Below are 24,759 nucleotides of genomic sequence, written 5' to 3' on the forward strand. Positions count from 1 at the left end.
TTCCTTTTGGTTACAGCATCACAGTAATTAAAATTAATTACTGTAAGGTATTTTAGTTGCTTTCTTGATGCAACAAACAACACAGTGATCTGCAGGTAACAGTCCCAACAGAGGCTCCTGTGTGCTGAATAGTCAGCTATGGCAGGTTGAGATCTGGTGCAATGTCTACTGGCAAACCCTGGAAAGGCTCTTGCATGTTCTCTACATGGATGAAATGGGGGAGATGCTATCAGAAACCCAGCTGCTCTGTTTTTGCAACACAGGCTGCATTAGTGGCATACTTCATCTGGCCCTGTTTCTTGCAGTTTTCTTGGTATTCAGCACCCATTTCTGGGTGCAGTAATGGAGCAGAGCTGTAGTCATGTTTTGCTCACAACCCTATTCAAGTGTGCTGCAACACAGTTAATGGTACCTTAGAGTCCTTATTTATCACAGATAGATAGAGATTGAAGTACGTGTAAATTATTTCTATTGTGATTCTTACAATAGGGTTTGACATTCAGAGCTATAGACCTTTAATGGTATCTGGGAGCCAAAGTTGTCAACTTGTTTGGTCATAAAGTATATTAGACTAGGCAGTGTAGTACCTAGTGCTTGCTGCTAAAGTAAAAACTGCTTAATACAAATGGTGAGCAGCAAACTTGTGAACAATGCTAAAGGATACATCGTGATGCTAATGGATTTTGTGGGTCTTTGTGTAGAGTGCTTTACAACGTAAGGCTTTTCATCTCAAAGAGAGGTGATGAGAAAAGAAAACTCAGGGAAAATGCTGACAGTCAGGTGATGATAGATGGAATGTACTTTTTGCCTGCGCTGTTAGAAATAACTACAGAGCAAAATTGGAGTTGTTAAGTAACCAGAGATACGAAATTAAGACTGAAGATTAGATCCAGCCTGCTTCAAAAAAGAATGACAAATTAAGTACATCCACTTTGCATATTTGTAATAACAGGTTCATATTACTGATTGTATAATGAAGGATGGGCTCTGCCAGGGAACAGTATTCCTTTGGTACTGACCTACAGTGCATGCTGAGCTTCCCACCTTTGGATGCAATGAGATTCTTGGTTCCTCATGAAATAGTAAATGGAGCTTGAGCAAGATGTAGACCCTATTAATGCTTCTTGAAATCTTAAAAGAATGTCAGTATTAACATTTTTCTATCATATTTATAAAATTATTAAAATTATTGTACTTACAGATTTCTTTCATTCAACATTTATATAACATTATTTTAATACATGCTGCACTCAATACATAGTATTTTAAATAGAGTCTTTTGGATTTTTTTTTTTTTTTCTGGAACAGGTTCCTTCAACTCCTTTGATTCCCAACCCAGATTTGGGAATCAACAAAGCTTCTTACTTTTTGCCATCCACTGTTTACTGGAAGTGCAGTTCTTTGTTCAAATACAAACCAAACAACCCCATTTCCGTGTGGAAGTTCTTCCCTTTTATTATTGCATAGTAATTGTTGACAAATACGGAGTTTTAAGGGCCACTCTAAATTTACTGCGCTGTTTCTGTTGTAATAAAATTGTTTTTAAAGATCTGCTATTTACGAACATTTCTTCTCTCCATTTAAGGCTTGCAACTGTAGCAACACTGGTTCAACCAATCCCCAGTGTGATGTATTGACAGGTCAGTGCCAGTGCAAAGTTGAATTTGGAGGACAAGACTGTTCCAGGTGCGTGTTAGGCTACAGGGACTACCCGGACTGTGTTGCCTGTGACTGTGATTTGAGTGGAACCAAAGCAGAGATGTGTGATGACACTGAAGGACTTTGTGGTTGTGAAGAAGAAACTGGCATCTGTACATGCAAGGTACTGAAGTATTCAGACCCTTTTGGGACAGCATTGGGGTTTTTGGGACATTTATTACATAAAAGTCATGGAAGGTGTGGGGCTGAAAGGACTTCAAAAGGCAGTCTGCATCCCTTCTTTGAGACATATCTAAGTACACCTAAATCACCCCTAAAGGATTTTCTGTGGCAGCGGTAAACAGGTCTTATTATTAGTCAGCAGGGTTAAAAACTGCGAGATGATGTTCCCCACTTTGGACAGACACAACACAACTCTAGGCAGAAGAGATAGCAACATTACCAACATGGCGTTGTTATTTCTGTTCTCAGAAGTTCCTGTGATAATACTAGACAGTTTGTCTCTCCTACCTCCCTTTGTTTTGTTTTACGTAGCCAGGTAATTTTATTTCCAGTTTGTTGTAATAAAATTATTGCGGCACAGTACTGTAGTTCTTTTTCCAATTCATGGAATTGGATGTGGAAGTGTGTTAAGAAGTCAGGATCAAGATCCATTGTATGCCTAATCACGAAAAGTCTTTTCTAGCTGACAAATGCTGAATCCTTGCTAAATTTACAAAACAGCCACTGTACATCTGATAGAAAAATGACTGGTATCTTTCTAGTCTTGTACAGGATTTGGCATATTTGATGACTATGGTCTCACTGCAGTCCTAAATTCAAATAGTTTGCATTTTTTCAATGTAGGATCTATGTGTTTATTCTGTATTAAGTGAATTTCTGTAACCATGTCATTCTTGTAGTATATTCAGTCCTCTTTTTTATCGATTAGTATTGTAAGGTGGAAATGAATGAGGATGCATTTGTCTTGGGTTTTTTTTTTTTTGCTACTAGATTTCTGTCTGCCTCCTTTGAATAGGACAAAGCACTGGCCATGAGTTCTGGGACAAATTTTTTTAAAATCTTGTTAAATATATGAGAATGGTGCTAGTGACTTCAGTGTCACTATATTTCTCTGTATGATGTAAATTCCTTCTGATGCCAAGAACAATGCCGCATGAACCATTTTAATGGTACAATTTGTACGTGTTTTTTTTATCCCACTTGCTTTTTTCTACAGTTGCATTTTGCCTTGCAAATAGTTCCAATAATAATAGTTCATAACTGATACGCATTATTTCTTAGTTGCTATTTAGAAGTCTTTTTTTCGTAGTACACATAGAACATTGGAGAAGAACCATCTGTAATAGAAAAAAGTATTCTGATGCAATGAGCAATACAGAGAAAATATTTCTACTTCAAGCCAGGGAAAACTATTCCTTCATAGAGTCTATTCCTTCATAGAGTCTACTTTGCTACAAGAGTTGCCCTTCCGAGTTGCAGGTCACATTAATTGATATCATCTTGAAGTTTCTGAGCAGACAATCTCTGCTAAAAAGGTTGGTTTTTTCTTAAGCATAAATTCTCTACATGCTGTTTTGGCAATGACTTATTTCATTGTCTGTGTGGAGAGAGATAGACAGCACTTGTACAGCTTCTTCCGTCCTAGATGTGAAAGCATTTTAAAAAACTAATTAAATGTTAGAAAACTCCAGTGAAAAAGCTATTATATTCTTATCCTTATTATACAAATAGAAAAAAAGAAATACAGGGAAGTTGTTTTCCGCTTATACACCCATGGCTTTATTTTTGTTTGGGAACAGCACATTGATTCAGATGATATAGCATCTTTTGAAAATCCAAATGATAATAATAAGAAGAAACCAATAAATACAAAATGGAGTATCTCAACATTTTTTTAAATGTGATTATGTTACAAGTTCAAATTTGTTTCCTATGCTATAATCAAAGGCAGTGTTTAAGAATAACTCACATATATTGCTAATAGCGAAGTCTGAATTGACCTTCTTGGATAAAAAAGGAAACATTAAATACAGAGATTTAGTAGTGTAGATTTTTCTGAAAAGGTGGGAATCTGTTCTTGAAAGACTGAGTGATAGAAAAGAACCTACTTTGAGGCAACAAATGTATGCCTTCATAGGTCCCTCCCCCAATCTTCTGGTTAAAGGTACCAGTGGGCACTGACTGTAGTTTTGGGTGTTTCTTCAAGTTGGACATACCAGGTGGGAGTTGAGTGCAAAAAAAGAGACTTGGGAATAGGTCCCCTGACTCCTGTTCATACTGAGCAGTTTCTTTGGCTTTGAGAGCCCATTTTCCAGGTTGGGGGGTGGTGGTGGTGAAATTTTCTGTCTTGAATGAAAATGTATAGCTGCTAATTTTTGCTAGAAATTCAAATACATGAGTTTAGCTTGAATGTTCCATATTTCCAGCATTGGAAAATAATGAAAAAAATAATGTACTGCATAGTAAAACAGAATATGTACAATATTTGACTTCCTGTTATGTAGTTTACATAGCAACTAGTTTTTCTTCCAAAAAGAACCATCTTTCATTCAGCTAGCAAACTAACATGAGTGTGCTGTTACGTTTTTTTATTCCCTCCAGGAAAATGTATTTGGTCTACAATGCAGTGAGTGTAAACCTGGAACTTTTGCTCTGTCTGCTAACAATGCACTAGGTTGTACTCCGTGCTTCTGTTTTGGGATGTCCACATTTTGCTCAGAAGTAGAAGATCATGTGAGAATTCCTGTAAGTAAAGTGACATAAATATACAGACACAGTTTGATGTTATCCTCATGTTAGGTACCACACTGGTGTGCCTAAGTTTGCATACATTTCATGAATCAGAATTGGCTAGCTTATGGAGGTGGTGCCGTATGGCAGAACAAAAAAGAAAGCAAATGGTAAGTGGTCATAGTCTTACTTCTGAAACCTTGTGTTTCACTCTTCACTTTTTAAAAAAAAATACCCAACACCTTTCCCAGTTGTTTGGTTTGTGCATTTATTACTCTAAGATTGACTATCTAAAAGCAGCTAAAACTGTTAGCAGTATATTACACTGAGATAGAATATTTTTGTTGAATGAATCTTTTGCTCATTGTGTTACAGATAACCTTAACTCCAGATCAGTCCATTCTGCATGTAGTAGCTCAGAGTAACCTGACTGGAACAGTGGAAGGAGTATTTTCACAATTTCCTGATGTGTTACTGGATGCTGCCATAGTCAGAAAATACTTAAATACAGAAACATTTTACTGGAGGTTACCAGAGCAGTTTCAGGGAGACCAGGTAAGATCATTAAATAATTAGAATGCTTTGTAGATAATTTCTTTATTGTTTAGTATATAATAGTCACTTTATCTTGATAACATTTTACTGTGTTGGTTCTATTCTTGTAGTTCATCATATTATAAATATTCAGTGACTGAACTTATTTATAGCAAGCATAAACAATATGTTTACATTACCCTTTCCTAATGAGATTTTTCTTGACCCTGTAAATTGGTAACACCCATATTTAATTACCATGTTACTCTTCAGAGATCATATCGGGGGGGAAGAGTGATGTATTCAATTTTACTTTAGCAACCTGAAAGAATTTTCAACCTTGACGCTAGATTCAGTATATAGATCATGGAATCTCTATTGCTTAGGGATTAAATGAAAATTGAGTGCACACCTTGAAAGGAAGAAACTGCAACTGCTTTTTAGAAAATATGCGTTTAACCTTGGTGCAAAACCTGCTGAGTTTAAGTCCATTTTCATGTTTTATTGCCAATTCTTCAAAAAACTGACAGTTTTCAAGTCTTCCGATGGTGTTAAAATATTTTCAGCTGGTAGCTCTAACCTTGGAATAAATAAAAGTAATAATCTTTTATCCAAACAGCTCATGGCCTATGGAGGGAAGCTGAGATATACTGTTGCTTTTTATGCTTTGGATGGCTTTGGAAGCTCAAATTTTGAGCCACAGATTCTAATGAAAGGTGGTCACACCAGCAAGTTGGTCATCTATGTAGACATCCCTTCTCCAGAAAATGGAGTAAGAACTGACAAGGAAGTAGAAATGAAGGAGGTAAGCCAAAATATTGGCGTGGAAATATTTCCTTCCTTTTATGAACTTTTACAGAAAAGCTATATATATTTAATAAAATACTTTAAAAAAATGTGTCTCTGGTTTCAAATATGCTAAGTAAATAGAGTGCTTGGTTTAAAATGCATCTATTTTAGGGGAAAAAAAAGGCTGGGAATATCATGCTATAGCAGCAAATAACATTTTTACATTGTTTCCTCTTTTGGAAGTGCTGAAGGTTTTGCTGTGGCAAGCTTTTCAAACACAGACTCAGATTTCAGTGATAAATGATAGGCAGCCAGGTATTGGCACTCTCAGGCAATCTCATAATTTTGTAGCCTGTATTTTACGCTCATAGCCCAGGAGCATCATATGGGATGTGAATCTTAGCCTAGCAGGAGCAGTAAGTTGCAGTAGTGCCCGCTGGACAATTTCAGAGGAGATTGCGATGACCTCCTTTGGTCACTATAACTCTCTGCTGACTGGGGCCAAGGTGCGGTCTAGTCTCTCTTCTTGACAGGAGGCAGGACACAGTTACAGCAGCTGTTTCTAACTGCACATAATACGAGTGCTGTGAAGTTCTGATCTTTTGGCTGTCTGGGTTCTCTGGATCTAGCCAGAAAAAGCTGTGCCATGCAGGCCTGGACTGCTTTCCTGTGGAAACTGGTCATGGAAGTTGAGTGCAGGGAAGGAGAGGAGAATTGATATAAAACCATGTCTTGTTCTAACATGGAGCAAGATTTTGGATTTTCTGGGACCTAGAGTTTAGACATAGTCACTGTGACTGCATTTCTGAAAGAACACATAAGGAAGAACAGAGCATCACCTTGAAGTGAGCTTGAATGAACACTCATGGTTTTAATAATATGTGTTATGTTTTCCTAGGATTCTTGGAAGTATTTTAACTCTGTGTCTGATGAGCCTGTCTTACGTTCTGACTTCATGTCTGTGCTAAGCAGTGTTGAATACATCCTTATCAAGGCAGCTTATGGCCAAGGATTACAGCAAAGCAGGTAAAGCAATCTCTGATTGCATTTACTTATTATATTGCATTTACTTCTATTGCCTTTACTTATTATATAGCATTGACTGTAATTTAACCTGGAAATAGTCCCAACTGAGCTATAGAGTAAAGATTTAACTCAAATTAGAGAAATTTCCAATTTCCTATTTATGACTTTTGTTCTTTCTCTGATAAGAAAACATTTATGACCTTTAATGGCAGCAGAATCCCTCTTTTAATTCTTACTATGAAACACTAAATGTCCCTGCTGCTTACTTTGATATAAAAGCCCATAAAGAAGCACAGATACTTATAGGCTGATGCAGTGTTCTGCAAGATGGGTGATATAGTTAGATGTTTTCTAAATTGTTTTCTTTCCCATCTTATTTTTACGGGTATTGAAATTTTTCTTTGGTTTTTTTCAGTTGAAACACATGGTCCCCTGATTTCTTGTGTTTATACCTATCTAGGTGTCTCCTGTAGTTTTACACACTCTGGGCAGTGGTAGTAAAATATTCCCACCTCAGAATGGTAGTTTTTCACTGCCGTTTTGAACAGAACTAGGTTACTAATGAGAGGGAGGAGATGGGATATGGTCATTGCATCTGTTGGTTCGGAAACTAACAAGACAAGCAGAGATGCATCTAATGAAAACCCAATATCTGTACATCTTCACAGCTGTGAAGATGCGTCATTCCACCCCCAGATTTGGGATTATTTTTGATTCACATGCCCTCAACTATCTTTTTGTTAGCTCTCTCCAAAAATTTGTGGGGCAAAACATGTATTTCTGTCTGGTGTTTCTGAGACAGAAATAGACACTCTTGCAGGGTGGGTTTGTCAAGGTTTGCAGACCAATGGGAGTCAACCTATATTACTTTGAAGCACTTCTGATTTATTTGTTGTAGGTTCTGAGATCCCATAAATAAGTAAAGAATCTTCAGATTTTATTGAGATATTTGCATGGGGAAAAGGGGATCATGGGAGATTATATATGGTAGCCCTGACCTTGAAGCATAAAAATGTTTGGATCTCAGTTTTGGTGCTAGGACTTCTCTAGATGTTCACACTCTCTTCTGCATATATCTTGTAGAATTGCAAATATCTCAATGGAAATTGCAGTGAAGTTTGAAGAAATGCATCTAGGCAGAGCTAGAGCTCATCTTGTAGAGCAATGTAGATGTCCTGCTGGTTATGCTGGATTGTCCTGTCAGGTACAGAATCCTTGAATCCTTTTTGTGTGTCTAATAGTGAGATAATAAAGTTACTTAAACAGCTTTTAAAATTGTAACTGTTGATAGGCATGATCATATATTTTTTATTTTACTGCCCTTAAAAATAGGGCTGTGCTCCAGGATACTACAGGGGAAAGCATACAGAACTCAGCGTAAAAGAGCCTCACGCTCTGCTAGCACCTTGTGTTCCATGTCAGTGCAACAACCACAGTGAAACCTGTGATCCTGAAACTGGGAAGTGCTTGGTATGTATGATTTACACATTTTTCTATTGGTTTCACCTGAGCGTACAATGGCAGTAACCTATGGAAGGCGTTTCTGGGAGAAGTATATGGCTGTATTATTTGGATAAAGTATAGTTTCCCCCCCAACTCTGAAAAATGGAGAATCTGAGTAGTATTTCCCTTAGGGTCCATTCAGTAAAATTATGAAGCGTTTTGGGCAGTAACATCTTCAAAATCATTAATTATTTTAGTTTTAATTTTACTTTAAAAATAACTTGTGTATCAGTTCAGTTTATCTGTTTTTCTGTGAGACTTTCTGGGCTTCTGTCCTTGGTCTGGCCAAGGTCTGCTTAGTCACAGAAAAAAAGAAGGAAAGTAAGCAGTAAGCCATACCACACCACAGACTAGGTCAAAGTCAATTTCTTGGTCTCTCAGGAAGAGAATCCTCTGGGTAGCTTTAAGTAAGGTTTTTTTAACTCCCAGAGGCTAAAGTAGTATAAGGATATGCCTCAGCTAAGTTAATTTGCTCACTTCTCTCATTTTATCCCAAAGGTTGCAAAGAGGGGCCACATCTGACTAACACATTGCCTCTCTCTTGTGGGCTGACAGCCCTGTGGGCAGCAAATTCTCAGCTAACCAAATAAGGCACATTAAGTCTGTTCTCTGGTATGGCTCAATATTCTTTCCTAAAGTTTTTTCAGTTGCTTTGTTTTTCCAGTGCTGTGTTGATTAGTTCAAAGTCAACTTCTGCTGCATTCCTTCTTGAAGTCAGTTTTTAAAGTGAGTTTCCTTGGTCCTTCAGGCTTCTATAAACCATTCTTTCACTTTCAGGTTTTTCCTAAAGTATGTGTCTCATGAGTAAGAACTATGGTTCTCGTTTCTACAAGGCCAAAACACATAGGTCTTTCACATAGTCATTCTTCCTCTCAGCTTCTTGCTGCAGGGGTGGCAAGTCACCTATGTGTTGAGATTACTACTTAGATGTTTCTGGCTGAGTAGTGTAGGCAAAAGAGATGGTTTTCACCTCTGAAATCTGCTCCCATACAACAGGAGGCTGCATTGCTACTGCTTACTGTCTTCAGCTAACTTCTAAAATATACACACTTGCAAGAATATGAATACAAAACAGGAAAGAAGAAACAAAGAAAAAAAAGGAGAAACTGAATGGTATTCACTTATCAGACTAGTCAGTTAAATTATGTTTATAATACTGATTTAGTGTTTTAATATTAACAGCACTGGCTGTTGATCAGTACCACTGACAAATTAAATGTAGTGTCTGTGAATCCTAACTGTGGATGGTCCTTGGTTTGCAGCATTCAAATACATTTGCTGAAACGTTGAAACTCAAATTTTTCATCCAGGTATCCTGTTTAATTTTTCCATCAGTTACTCCTTTTTTTTTTTTTTTTTGAGGATTTTTTGCTTTGTACTGTGATTTCCTGGCCTGAATCGGATTAATAGAAGCAGACATATATAAACCTTAATGGAAATTTAGAACAGAAATTAGGTCAACCTGCCTGAGGGGGCTTTCACATAAGAGAAAATATGCTGGCATTCTGCTTATTTTTGCATAAAATGTTCCTCCACTCAGAGAATGCTGACCAATGGGTAGTGACATTTAAAGATGATTGTTGGAAACTGTATACATTTATTGATTGGGGGGAAGATAAAGTTCCTCTTGTTGTTTGTTGTTGTTTTAAACTGTCTGAATTCCTTTTTGTGTATTAGAACTGCAGAGATAACACAGTTGGTGATTACTGCAGTGCTTGTGCCCCAGGCTACTATGGGAAAGTAATTGGATCTGTCAACGACTGCTCTCTTTGTGCCTGTCCCAGAGCCAACCCTGTTAGGTAATCAGAACTTAATAAATCCAGTGTACGTTTTAGCATTCCGGATTTTTTGTGCTTATGTCTCACCTCCTATTCCCCCCCCACTATGACAACAGGAATTAGTTATCATTACATGTCCTTAACTTTTAGACATTTGAAAGCTACCTATTTTAGTAAATGGAGCTTACATTCTGAGTTGTTCACAGCTAGTGGGAACACTGTGAGGTTTTAAAATAAAAAGATTAACTGATAGATAAGTCAATTTTTTCTAATAGAATGCCACATAGAATGTTTTATAGATAATGGAGTAAGTTGCTCTGGCATGTTTTAGTTTCAAATGTGGGTCTCTTTCTTCATTTGAAAAACAGTGCTTTTGTATTTACAAAGATTCAGGCCATCTCCAGTCAATGCAGGAACTTTTCATGAGATCAATCCTAGGGGAAGAACAAGTGCTCTTTTGTTTGAAATTTATACATCTGTTTGTTTGGTAGAGGAACAGTTAACTTCATAGTTTGAAAATCAAAATGCTGTGCAGGCTGTTTTTATTCCAGAAGCTTGAAAAGCATATTTGTTGTTTGCCTTTGGGTAACTGAATCAGAATAAGAGTCTAGCAACTCTGATGTTCTCATGTAAGTCTCAGTTAGATATATACTATAGCCATATCATGCAGCATCCATTTTTCATTGTCTTACATTTTAAAAGAAAAGCCATAAGGTGCTTGAGCATATTATGCCGTAATAGAGTCGCACTGGGAAAGCAGACTTTTTAAGAAACAAATAATTTAAAGTACAGACTCTAGAGCACTGCATCAGATTGAGCAGGGGATGCTGTTACTTACAATATTTAACCTGTGGCTGAAGGTGTTCTCTGTCTTTGTATGGTCTTCCATTTATGTGCTAGCAGGTATTTGTTTATCCTTCCTTCAGTTTTAGTCCCACTTGTGTCCCGAAAGGTGTTCAGGATTACCATTGTGATGCTTGTCTCCCAGGATATGAAGGACAGTACTGTGAAAGGTGAGTTACACATGATGTCCCCATTTATCCCCAACTCCCAAAGACAGTTTGATTAATATGAGCCGCATTTGTACTTGGAATAGATTATTCAGTGTTCATAGATAAATATATGAATGAGTGCTCAAGGACTTAGAGTGATTTGTTAGTTACTGTTAAGAAGCCATTAATTAAAAACTTATCAGTGATTCTTAAAGATAAATATAACATCTAATTTCATGATGAATATCCCCTGATGTCCAGTGTCCCCTTCCTCCCTGTGTAGGTGCTCCCTTGGGTATTATGGTGACCCTCAGCTTCCTGGTGGCAGCTGCCATCCATGTCAGTGCAATCCAAGTGGCTCTATTCATGTTAATTGTGATCGTGCAACTGGCCAGTGCCTCTGTAAGCAAGGTGTGACAGGACAGCTCTGTGAGGAGTGTGAACCGAGACATCTTCTTGTGGAAGACGAGTGTGTTTGTAGGTGGTTTTTAAATTGTTTACTTTCCCAGTGAGGTTTGGTCTATTCCAGTGATATTTATGTGCACATGATTATTCCTTGAATTTTTTTATGATGTCAGGCCCTATTCTTTCTATGAAAGGAAATAGCTGTGTAAAACAGGGGGGTTGGACTAGATAAATCTCCAGAGGTCCCTTCCAACCTCAACCATTCTGTTAACACTGAGGAAACTGCAGTAGAGATCATAACATCAGACAAGCAGTTAATACTTAAAATGGCTTATTTAGTGGTACAGACAAGTTTAAGGAAGGATAATTTTCATACTTTTTGCTGTCTGTAGCATAACTTTATTTGTTTGAAAATGTTGAATTCCTATGTCATTGACGATTTGGGTATGAGGTTGCTCTAATAATACTTCTAGAGTTATCCCAGATAGCTAGGCATTCTCCACCAATAATTACTCATATTCTACCAATAATTAGTCATGTACTTCCTTATAAGAGGGTGGATAGCAGAAAGACACAGAAAGTACAGTAATCTGCTTTTACAATGTATTGGGATTTAGGACTCAGATTTTGCTTTGTATAAGTAAAAAGAAAAACCCCGAGGAATAAATGGAATTACACCACTATAGGCTTGAATTTCTTGTCTTCCTAACCTGTTTGGGTGAGTTTGGCATCACCCTGGATTTATAGCTAAGTAGGCTCAATAAGCTTATAATGCAGCAAACAGCTCAATAGCCAGCAGGATCAATGTCTTGAATGTGTGCTAACCTAAGGAGAGTATGTTTGGAATAGGTCCACTCATTGGGGCAGGAAGGGGAGGGCAGTACTACAAATTTGTATACTCAAAATTATTATACTTAATCACTCTTAACTCAAAAGGTAAGGGCACATACTGTGTAAATCAGAATAAATTTCAGTATTTGGTGGCTTCTTTTTAATACTAATATTGCTTCCTCCTCTTAAAATGGTTTATTTAGCTTGTGATGACAACTGCACAGGAGTTTTGCTAAACAGTTTGGATAATCTCAACAAAGCCATACTTTCAATGAACCTCACTGGTGTTGCCCATGTGCCCTATGGGATATTGTCAGAGCTGGAGAATGCAACAAAACATCTGAAGGTAAAATAAATGCACAAATAGTAGAAATACTTAGTCATGCCTTTAAAGCAAAAATTGCAGTCGCTCACGTGTGCCAGTAATTTAACAGAAGCCCTCCTGAAGTTCATGGCTTGAATGTGTGTATGTGTAAGTGATACCAGATTAAGACCATTACGTTTGGTATAGAAATATACCTTAAGTTATTTAGCTGCCTGTATTACTTTCTTTTCAGTAGTTGTACTAGCATTTAAATAAATGGATTAACATATTTTTCAGTCAGCACTGTGATTATTGATTGTGCTGTATGTACGTGCTTTACCTGGATTATATGCATCCCTAAGACTGGCCCAGACCTGCTGAAAGCAAGGGGAATAATTTTCAGCAGTGAAATAGAAACATCAGGCCAGGTCTCTTCCCTTTTTGGTCCCTTTGCTAAAGAGCTGCCAGGGCATAGATCTTGAGGCTGTTGCCTCGAGTCCTCTAGGACTCCCCCAGAGTCCTCCCATAGAGTAGTAGGCTGCTTTCCATTAGCCAGGGTGCCTGGGATGCAGCGGTTTGCTTTGCTTTTGGCAGTGTGGAAGTCCACGTGCCTTACTCTGTCCTCCATCTCAGGACACAAAAGCCAGGTAGAATGTTACAGTATTGGACACTTTCAGGCTGCTTGTGGCAAACATTCCTTCCAGCTCCTCTCCCCCTTAAACAAAGCATGAAATACCACATTTTGTGGTTCTACAAAGTCATTTATTGTTGCTGATGATTAAGTTCATGTGGTCTCTCCACAAAGCCAGAGATAAACAGAGTCCTCCCTGCTTCATGACCAGTTAAATATTATTGATAAGAGTCTGCTCAGCAGTAAGTCAAGCAAGACAAGCTCTAAGACAGAAACAAAGCTATCTTCTTCGTATTCTACCATATCACAACAAAATCAAAATAATGAGTCTTCTTATGCTGCTGAATTTGGCGAATTAAGAGTTTGAATTAAAATTTCTTCTGTTTAAGATGTAAGGCAGACTGAATTCCAATGTACTTCAAAATGTTAATAATTACAATATCTGAAGGCAAACTTGATTACATTACTTGTTTATGCTTCAGCGGAGATACTCTTATCCTTTAGTTTTAGTTGCTAACCTTTTAGTTATAAAGCTTTACTTATGCTTCCCTTTATGTCATAAGGCATAAACATACTGAATTATTGTAATACTTTAAGGATACAATTGACTTGCTTTCTGTAATTCTTTTGTATAGCAGCATCATCTTCTGGGACCATAAACATTATTCAATATGTAGCTTTTATTTAGCACTTTAATTATAGAACAAAGTCAAGTCTTATGTAAAAATAAACACAGGTTAAGTTTCTCCTTCAGTACACATATTTTTTAATATTAAAATCAAATCAAAGCCAGCTGTCACTCTCTTGGAAGTGGGATGCTAAGTGTTATAAAACCTCTTGTGACTATGATGTCATTTCTGTTTATGCAAGGCCACAGTGTTTTAAACAATCTTGAGAGTAAGTTGGTAGTCTTGTAATTTTTTTTCTGTTTTCTCTATTCCCTCTTTCTGGCTGATCAAAGATTACCTTCCCTTTTGCCTTGTACCAAAGTAACTGTAGCTGGAAGCCAGAAAATCCCCAAGTTTATTTATATGAATTACAGATCTTCCCTGAAGGGCTATCCCCTGTAGCGTATTGTGTCTTTGCCTCATGCTGGTCGCTCAGGAACTCGAGTATTTCCTCTTTTCTGTGCATTAGCTGTGGGTCTTTCAATAATGAGAAAGTTATAAAATCAGATTGTCTACCTCCTTATTGCTCCTGTATCTCCAGTCCATCTGAGGACTTCAGTAGTTCTGTTTGTCTAGTTAAAGCCTCCTGCTTTACTCCTCCTGACATACGCAGACATAATTGCTGTCCCATTCTGGGTTTTTGAAGGGGGCTTTTAAAGAAACCTTGCTGTGCTTTATCCCAGGAAGCTCAAGAGCTTCAGCTTCTGTTTCTCTTTCACTTGTTCTTTCCTCATGCTGAGGAAAAGACTTTGAAATTTCCATTTGACACAAAGCTGTTGGACAATCCTGTGTATTACTTCTTTAAAAAGTTGGGCAAAATGATACTTATTATGGTATTTACAATGGTTGGCTCTGAAACATCTGAAATCTAAAAATAACTTTTCCCTGACTTGCTCTCTTTGTAAGAGATGCCTCAAGTTTCTTTGCATCTTTAGAGAATTGGTATTCTGTTGCAGGCCTTGACTGTATCAAATATGATACACTTGGGTACAATAGCCTATTTATTGCTATATAGAGCGGTTCTGAGGTGACCTTGAAGCCAAATACAGCCTATTATTCTCTCTTATTGGTGAGAGGATCCGCATGGGCTGCTTGTGTTACCTTGTCATGTCTGGAGGACCAAAATCCTGAACTACTGAGTGCCATGCACTGGGTTTTGACATGGAAACGTTGAGCTCTCCAGGGTCATCCTCACAGATATACCCTTGATGCAGCTGTTTTGACAAGACCAGCTGCCAAAACAGCAGCAGCTGTGGACTGGATGGAAGCATTTAATTTGATGGGCTGTGGAACTTCTCAAAGTAGCTTATTTGGGCAGCTCAGACTGTGGTGAAACTGAGAATCAGGAAAGCAGAAATTATGCTTCCTTCTTATTACTTGATTGAAAATACAACATGGCTGGGTCCTCGTTTCCTTATTTAAAGAAATGACACACTTTGTTGCATGAACTGTATGTATGTAATTATGTCATCTTATGTGTTTTGCAAATCAGTCACTTAAAACAAACAAATAATCTAAATAGTGTGCCTAGTTATTTTCTTCCCAGAACTTTTCTGGACACAGAACAAAGTCTTTAAATTACAGTGTGCTGTTTCTTCTTGTTTCTTATAGGGGTCTATAGTTCCTAGAGAAGATCCAACTTACTCATTAGCTACAGCAAAAGAAAGTCTTCTGAGTTTATCAGGAGGAATTGATCAGCTGTATGAAGAGGTAGGTGCTGTCGTCTTTATTCTTGGCCTTTCTGGAGAAATCCTTTGAGATTTCATAGCATGATACATAAATGCCAGAGAGCTGTTTTAGAAATTATTTTAAATCTATAGAGTTCAATGAAAGAATTCAGTCCATTCTGTAGTTTTTCTGAGGAGGGGAGTTAATTAGTCTGTGGAATTCTTCTGCAAACTAGTGTTTTGTGATACTGTACAGGAGATTTACATGGTTTCTGTTAAAGTTCAGAAACTTTTTGTGCTGTGATCATTTAAGGCCCTAAGACTGGAGAAAGGGAGATACTTTCTTCTCACTGGTTTTAACATGTGGAGCTTGTTCAAAATTATGTCATGGCCAAATAGTCACCAAAAAGTCTTTGATACCTATAGTATTGTGTTTAAAATGATCTCAGCAGAAATAAATCTGTTGCAAATCTACATGACAAGTAGACAGCATTTGTATTATTCATTCAGCTTTAACACAAGAAAAATTGTAGGTAGAAAATTAACAATAGTACTTCAGCCATTAGATCTCATTTGCTGACCGTATGTGCCTATAATTTTCTGACCATGTATACATAATCTAACTAGGTGCTTGCACTTACAGTGTTGTTATTGCTGATAGTGATGTATCCAGAAGAGTGATTTTCTTCAGATAGTTGTAGCTAAAAAAAATATGTAATGCTTACTTTGTTAAAGAAATAGCTTTCGTAATTATGATCTTACTGATTATGAAAATAATTGATCATACAATTCTTCACTCATAACAGAGGCTGGAACTTTCAATATAATTAAGGCATCTGCAAGCATGGAAGCATCAGAGATTTATGAATCAGCTAGGTCTACCTTATTAAAAAACATTGCTTCCTCTCACAAAGTATTCTCAATATTGGGAAAAAGTGTAAAAATCATAGAGAAATGTCATGAATTAATCAGTGTTTTAGGAGAACTGTCAAAGATTATCTCTGATTTTATTCTAGTCGTCTAGATTTCTGAAAAAAGCTTGGCAGCTTAACACAATGACTCAGGAAACAAGGAATAAAAGTCAAGAACTGACTGGATTTATTGATACAGTACATACAACCATCAAAGGTATCCTGCTTTTGTGATATTTCCACTTCTTTACAGAATTTAGAAGGGTATTTCCTTCACAACTCTTAAAGAACTATTTACATGGAAAGTGCTGCAGTTTGCACAGGGAGTTCACCTATATTCTTTTTTTAATGGTATGACTAAATTGTTTACTCTTCTACTTAGTACTTGCTGAAGTTGCTATATCACTAAATGAAACGCTGGGCCTGGATCTCCCGCTGTCAAATGCTACATCTCAGATCCTGCAGGATGATATTTCTGCCCTTTTGGATGCATTGCGCAAGAAAGATTTTGTTCAACAGCACCATAATGCTACCAGTGTCCTAAAGTAAGCCTGTTCTACTGAAAACTTTATTTCACATATGTCTATACTATGCAATACTGCTTTTTGGAGAGAGATCTGGAGAGACATGGTGCCATAGTAAGAGGCAGTGTGATGGATAACTAGCCCAGGTGGATCTATATGAACTCTGAATTTGAAGTTACATGATTTGAAGATATTTGGGCATCCCATGTGATACTAATATAGCCAAAGCCTGTTCATTTGGATGTGATAGAAAATTACCTTGCAATAAGTGAAAAGACTCACTGGTTTCAGTTTGTTTCAGATCTGGCCCTAATACACATCTCCTTGTTGCTTTTGGCTAGGAGACATCACAGAACTGTCTCAGTCAATTGCAAGCCCAGGACACATCAAGTCTGCTGAAGGACATGATGATTTATTGTCACTGGAATATGTATCACATAGATTTGCAAATGAAACCAAGGCATTTGTTTCAGCATTCTGAGCCACTGTTTAGGATTGTATTCTGTTGTCTTGATTAGTCCTCAGTTAAAGGCTGTTTTAAAATGGCTTTTGTTTTCATTATTAGTGCCTATTGCCAAACCTGGCAGTATAAAACTTTGACTGTTCCAACAGTCAGCAAAATTTTTGTTCCAGCTTCAGAAATACTAAGTATTGCTCTAGCCCACCAAAAGCTGTAAGAATGTTAACATTGGCAAATGGGACAAAGATTTAGACCAGAGTGGAATATTTCTGAAAATTTGACTTGTCTTTATTAAGTGCTTTGGATTAGGCAAGATAGAATGTTTGTTTTGGTAGCATGTCTGATTTTGTTGAACAGACTCCTGTACTTGTCCTTGTGCTGAATATGAAATTGTATAGAAGCTAAACGGACATGAAAATAGACTAGAAATGTACCATTTATTCTTGTTAGGAATTTCACATAGCTTTTTTACACTTACAAAAATTTCTCAAAATGTCCTGTTGCATAGTAACAGAATGTTCTGACTTTCAACATCAGCTTTTGAGCTGTTACACAAGGCATTTGTAAATTAACTTTTTCAATTATAGGCTCTGCTGAAATTTCTGAAAGTTCTCTGATAAGTGTCCTTTGGCAGATTGAAGAAGAGAGTTAAGAAGATTTATAAGATTGTTTGCCCTGCAGAATTTATCATGCAGTGCAGCTGTAAATTCAAAACTGATTTAAATAACCAGCTTGCCAGTCCATTTTTCAGGGAGCAGAAGTTACCACACAGCTCACAGTGGACTGAGCTTGTGATGACGTACTATTCACAACATTCGTAACGGAGGTCTCCGCACATTTACCACATAAGGCAAAGTTCTCAAACAATTTGGAATATAATCTTTATACTCTACACTGAAATAGAAGCCATTACTGTCTTGTAAAATACTTTCATTCTTGTAAGTTTTTTAAGGCTGTGGCTTCTGACTGTAAGGACTCTGAATTATTAGTTTTAGGAAATACATGCAAATGCACATCTGCTATTCAATAAGAAAGATGGAATGTGCTTTGCTATGTATAATTGTGAAATAAACTAGGTTTCTTTTGCTTTGGCCAGAGATATATATGATTTGAAATCAGATTAAGAGGGAAAACATTTATGTAAAAGTATCATTACCGGAGTTGCAGTGTGCAGCGTATGTGCTGAAATGACAAGAAACAAAGGAATAGACTTTCAGGATCATTTTCAGTTCAATTCCTTCAATACTGGAAAGTGTTGAAATAGAGATGCAAATATTCCCAAATAGAACAACTGAAGTGATTAACAGCTGACAAATTTGGGAGGATTTGATATTTCCCAGATAACGTCTGTTACTGATTAAAAAAGTGCAAAGATTGCTTATTTCAGTGTTCATTTTAGTGAGGCTATTTATTTTTATTTGATATTTAAACTTTTCGGGACTCTTGGGTATATGTCTTTCAGTTCTGGTTACTTGTTTCTTTCCAGTGTCAGTCCTCATAATTGATGTTTTGATCCTACATTCAAAATATGAATCACTAAAATTAATATACAGAGCAGTCCCAGAGGAATGTTTCACGGAGATTTTGATGTGGAGGATGTCCCAAATTAAGTCCAAGCAAATGTGATTTATACTAAATGCTTTCCCCTCTAGTCACCACATACAAAGTTTATGAACTGTGTTACTGCCCTCTCCCCCAGGCAGTCATCTTTTTGTGTGGTCAGCTCGTGTATGTATGCTATTATAGAAAAAAATTGCAGACTTTTGTAAGAAGATGCATTTAAATTAATTTCACATGACCCCATTTTCTCCTCAAGACATCCATGCCTAAGTTTCTCCTTTGCCATTTATTTATTTATTTTCTGATTCCTCTCTTTGTCAGAGCTGCAGAAAATTTGTTGATCCAGGTTCAGAAAGAGTATCTTAAACCCCAGAAGGATCTTGCTGAACTGAAAAAAGATGCAAGCCAGCTCTTATCGAAGCACAACAGCAGACTGCAAGATGCCCAGGACCTGGTGAATGAGGCGCTTGCTAACATCAATGAGACCAATCGCTTGCTTCCTCTTATCTCTAGCAACCTGGCAGAGTTAAACGTAAGACTGGACAGTCAGTGTATAAGAAATATCAAATATGAAATTGTGTTTAAAAGCTGTTTTTTAGACTTTAATAAAATTGTACATGTTTAAACATGTTAATATAGGTGATACCTTAAAAACTCTAAGGAAACCAGACCCCTGCTTGAAAACCAAAAAATGATTTTGTGTTATGTGAACGCATCTGCACTAGTTGTCTTTACAGACTGCTATAAAACACTTGATTTATGCTACAGGACAAAAAGCTAAATATAGAGGAAGGTGAAGAAGTCTTGACCATGCTCATTAAAGAAGGGAAGGTCCTAGTAAATGCTGCTGCTGCTCTTGCCGAAGATGTGAAGAACTCTACATCTGTAAGGTTTTAAGTTTTAACATCCTCTTTGACACTATCAGGTGTATTTTGCTATTGAAAAAAAAGTGGAAACCATTTTGTTGTGCAGAACCTGGAGGTCCACCAGGATGGGTTAGTCCTATGGAGCACCAAACTGCGACACCATGTGGATGAGCTGGTGATGCAGATGTCTGTGAGAGGAGTGCTTGACCTGGTATACAGAGCCGAGGACCATGCCAGCCAGTTCCAAAGACTTGCAGATGCACTAGAGAGGTGATAAACTCAAGAAATATGAAATTGGGAGAGACTTACAGTAGTGTCAGACTAATATAAATAGGTAGTAGCTTAATCCACTAAAGGAATTCTCTGTCAAAGGCAGGGGAGTTGGACTAGATGATCTTTAAAGGTCCCTTCCAACCCAAACCATTCTGTGATTCTATGATCAATTTTTATTCCCCATTTCATTTCAAGTGCTTTTTACTTTTAATGCAGTGTACCTTTATTAAATGATATGGAGGGGGTTGATTAGTCTCGCATTCATGTGACTGACTTACACAGTAACTAGTGAATTACTAAATGCCCCGTGAGTATATCATGGTACGGCTTGAAAAGCTTCTGGTCTGTGTATGAATACTTCTTGACAATATGTCTCTGAATCTCATCAAGAAGCTATTCCTACTATGCCTCCATTATTGTTGCTTTCAAAGCATCTTGAAGAAATGAGTGGGTTGCAATCTCAATCCACTCAAATGCGCTCTTAGAATTTGAAAGTTGGCAAGTCATTCCAGTTAATTCAATGGAAATTAATCTTCTATCCTTGGAATCCTTCTAGGATTCCTGCTGTTTTGTCTTTTAAAGTCAGCAGATATGTGTTAAAAGTTAAATCATATCAGATTGGAAAATTTACATGTATTGTAAGTTTGAGAACAGAAAATTTTGCTTTGAGTAACAATGAGCAACTCTGCTGACTTCACTGCAGCCAGATAAATTCAATAAAGCAAAATTTAATACAGAATAGCCTTCAGATGCTTATAATTTCCTCCTAGATTCTGTATTTCTCTACTTTACCTTTGAGCTCAACCTAGGAACCTGTTTCTGTTCTGTTTAGATGATGTGATTGGTTTGTTCTAAGTGGCTAAGTGGCTTTATAAATTGAAAAACTGACCTTAAACAAAAAGGAACAAAATAGAAAAAAAATAGATGAAAACCTTCTTTGAACTATTTTTTTCGGTTCAAAATAATGAACTCAAAGCGCCTTACGCAACACAGGGCAAGGTGTACTCCTTTTTTCAGAGTGCATCGTGTATTCTAGAAAGATGTGCATGTTGTAACGGAAGACATGGAACCTAGTGCTTGATGAAGATACTCTCATGAAAACAGAATTACTTGTTAATTCTCTCTTTAGTGGCCTCTCTAAAGTAAGAAATGTGACTCTGAACACAACTGCTGCTGTCTACACCCACTCCAGCGTTAGAAGTGTGATTGAAAGAACAGCGAGTTTGGCAGATGATGCATCTAGAGTTGTGAATGGCCCCTTGGATTTAGTAAGTATCAACATCAGTATTTTAATTAACATCTTTCCCTTTCTCATTTTGGAATATTTGTTCTAATTGGTTTTGCACTTGCTGAAATTCGAGTCTTCTTGATGGAGGCATGTATGGCATCCTGTCCTACTAATTAGTGTGTATTGTATCCTGAATCTGTACTCTAAGGCAGTAATGGTACCAGATTTCATGTTCTGTTTACCTTGCTTTTCTGTCTGCCACAGTACCATTTTACCAGTTTTTGTTTGTTTGTTTGTTTTAATGTCTAATGCATGATTAGCTGGACAGGACTTGATTCTATGAGTGTTTCTATCAGTCATCTGACTTGCATTCCTGTAGAACTTAAGCTCCTAAACCTCTGCAGCTCCGTTCCACCTTTGGAATTATTCAACCATCTCCTTATTTGACCTATCCTTTTTCCATTTCTGTCTAGGTATTCCCAACCACAACTATTTTGCTTAGTCGAGGACATTTCATAACCAAATGTATGTTTGTGTCTCATCTGCCATCCCTCTGCCTTGCAAGATTATCGGATTTTTATTGAAACAGTAGATTAAAAAGTCCTGACCAGTTACCGTTCTCACCTTACTACATTCATATTACTCTATTATTCTATTTCCCCCCTTTTAACTCTTTCTGCTTTTCCTGATTGTGAACCCAAGGAAGGAATGGGCTATGTTTTACAAGTGTCGTGCACGTTATGCCTGGAGAAACAAGTATGTGACAATGCATTTACATGATAGCGATCAAAACAGTTGACATTGTTTTGTGAGTTTGTATGTTATTTTATAGTACCCTGTCTTATTAAAGCTTTGTACAGCATGCATCCTTCAAGGTACCTTTCCAGATTTTCCAGTTAGAGAAATGGATTAAAAGAACACTTTAAAGACTGGGATTTTGAGATATCTCACTTTAAAGTGCTCAATGCTGGGAATTTTGACTTAGGCCTGGAACTAGAATTACTGATGTTCCAAAAGGCACACTGAATCAGTAGCAGTGTTCAAACTAGAATTTGGTAGGTTTTGTTTCACAGTCGTCTTTCTTACTAACTCACAAAGAGATTTAATGTCAGGTTCTTGGACAAATGATTGCAACTTGTATTTTTTTTCATTGATGCTTATTAAGGTAATAAATAGAATATCTCATAAATAACAAGAGTGTTCAGTAATGAAGTAGACATCCGCAGATACTTAATTGTTTTCAGCTGAATTTCTGTTTTTCATATGTGGCAACTGATGTCTGTGTTTTTCAGCCAGAGGAGTCTCTCAGTCTTCTTGGAAAAGAAACTCTACTGCTTAGCTCCAAATTTCAGAATGAAGCTAAAAATCTGAAGAAAAAAAGTGATGGTCAGTTCTTTAGAGCTCACATTTCTGCTTCTATTTCTGTATGTTGTTTTGGGTTTGGGTTTTTTTTTTTTTTCCCAAATGAGCATAGGCTAAGGTAAAATACTGCATATGACTATATACTTATTTTCATACAATTAAGATTAATGTATTATGGAGCCATGTAGTATTTTACTTTTTTGGGTAAGAATACAATTTTCCCTGTAAACATTTTAAAAATTGGCCTTCACTATACCTCATTTGCCTCCAAGCAATACTTTCTTTAAATGGCTATTTTTCCAAATGTTATGAATTAAATCATTAGGGATTGTGCAGTAGACGAAGGACAAACATAATTCTTGATGAAATGCATTAATCCAATTTTATCTAATAAATCATGAATTACACAAGTATGTAGGATGATATATTTAAATCCTAATCATTTTTACTTGTTCCTTCTACACAGCTGAAATACAGTAACTAGCTGAACTTTTTTTTGTCTGTACAAAGTGCCTTTTGGCTCAGAGTCTCTATATAAATTTCAAAATCCTTTTGTTTTTTTATTACTCCAAAGATATCAGCAAGGCATTGAAGTTGCACAATGGAAGTTCAAAAGCGTTTTGAACACAGACTTTGTGTAGGAGCAGAGGCTGGCCCTAAGGGGAATTTTGGACAAAATTGGACAAAAAGCGAATGTTTCACAGAGATAAACTGTAACTGTAAAATGGTCTTTGCTTTTAATATCAATGGCTTTACAAATATATATACATTTTACGTAATTCAGATGGACAGAATACATACCTTTTTTGTTCCTTCTGTTCTACGTATTTTTATTTCTAATGAGAGGATTCTGCAAACAGTTCACAAATAAATAAAAGAAAAAAGCTTCTTTGGCTTCTGTCAGATATCACAAAAAGTGAAGATCATCATAAAAATTATAAAAGTTCATAATCATGGAAGCATTTTAATTTATAGCCTTTTCCTGACTATGTTTCTACCAATTCAGTCTGATGGAATTGGCCAAAAAGGATAACTTTGAATGGAACAGTGCCAACAGGAGCTTACGTGTGCATACTGCATTCATTTTGCATTCCTGTTTGTAAAATGCTCTTTCTGTTGAAAAAAACAAAAAAATTCCATTGATTAAATAAGTGAATGCTTGTTATCCCTATACATAGGGTTTGTGTGGGTTGTATAGTATTTGTTTATGTATGGAAAAATCACAGTTATTTCTTCCAACAGGCCTTTTATTTGGATTGAATGGGTTGAACAAAAAGGTAGAAAAGATTCAGGAAAGTACTAATAAAATTGTCAACCAGCTTAATGATTCCCTGTTGACACTAAGAACATTGCCTAATGGTAAGTGAAATTTATATTGACATTCTCCTTATTACAGAACCATCTAGTACCATTGTAATAAAATCCTGTTAATTGTCTGATTGCAGAGACCTAGCAATAAACTATACTAGAGACTCATTCAGCCTTCTTCCTTACAAGGAATATTTTCCATTCTTTTAGTAAACCCATGAAACATAACTGGGTTATCATATAAGGTCTGTAGTCTGATTCCCATTTCACACTGCTGTAAATGAGGAGGGGCTCTGAAAGCAATATAATTACACTGGTATAAGAAAAGAGTAAAGTCCTAGAATATTTAATCCCACATGGAGAGACACTTACATATGGAACTGTGAGCTTTTGCTTTCTTTTGAGAGCTTGTTTCAAAGTTATTTATACTGTGCTGTGAATCTTATCATCTGCATCTAAACGTTTTCTTGTTATAAATACTGACTTCATTTAACCAACTAAAATGTTCTTTCTGTGTTTTTCCAAAACAAAAGAATTCCCTTTTTTAAAAAAAAGTCATTATTTTGGATAAAGGCAAGGCTTAGGGTTCATGGAAACTAATAGAAAAAAATGTCTTTGAAGTTGTGAATAAGAGGGTCTGAAATACTTTGCCAACCTTAATAATGTTTTTTTTAAGCTAGAAAAACACTCATAAAGATCTCCTGCCTGGGTTGTTGGCTTGTGCTGTGTGTCCAGATTAGAATGCTA

General features: G+C 36.7%; 1 protein-coding gene across 1 annotated transcript in view; it reads left to right on the plus strand.

Moving 5' to 3' along the window:
• LAMA1 (laminin subunit alpha 1) overlaps positions 1-24,759 on the plus strand; it is a 90,509-nt gene that overhangs the window by 41,834 nt on the left and 23,916 nt on the right. Inside the window, exons 18-37 of the mRNA XM_075705051.1 lie at positions 1,586-1,822; positions 4,264-4,407; positions 4,768-4,947; positions 5,546-5,731; positions 6,614-6,741; positions 7,825-7,945; positions 8,074-8,211; positions 9,922-10,043; positions 10,949-11,035; positions 11,298-11,491; positions 12,454-12,596; positions 15,465-15,563; positions 16,537-16,648; positions 16,814-16,976; positions 19,297-19,507; positions 19,744-19,860; positions 19,948-20,111; positions 21,244-21,382; positions 22,635-22,728; positions 23,947-24,063. Of these exons, the coding sequence (XP_075561166.1) occupies positions 1,586-1,822; positions 4,264-4,407; positions 4,768-4,947; positions 5,546-5,731; positions 6,614-6,741; positions 7,825-7,945; positions 8,074-8,211; positions 9,922-10,043; positions 10,949-11,035; positions 11,298-11,491; positions 12,454-12,596; positions 15,465-15,563; positions 16,537-16,648; positions 16,814-16,976; positions 19,297-19,507; positions 19,744-19,860; positions 19,948-20,111; positions 21,244-21,382; positions 22,635-22,728; positions 23,947-24,063 (2,896 nt within the window). The remainder of the gene's footprint in view (positions 1-1,585; positions 1,823-4,263; positions 4,408-4,767; positions 4,948-5,545; positions 5,732-6,613; positions 6,742-7,824; positions 7,946-8,073; positions 8,212-9,921; positions 10,044-10,948; positions 11,036-11,297; positions 11,492-12,453; positions 12,597-15,464; positions 15,564-16,536; positions 16,649-16,813; positions 16,977-19,296; positions 19,508-19,743; positions 19,861-19,947; positions 20,112-21,243; positions 21,383-22,634; positions 22,729-23,946; positions 24,064-24,759) is intronic.

The sequence above is a fragment of the Pelecanus crispus genome, chromosome 2, assembly GCF_030463565.1.
Source record: "Pelecanus crispus isolate bPelCri1 chromosome 2, bPelCri1.pri, whole genome shotgun sequence".
In the NCBI taxonomy this organism is placed as follows: domain Eukaryota; kingdom Metazoa; phylum Chordata; class Aves; order Pelecaniformes; family Pelecanidae; genus Pelecanus; species Pelecanus crispus.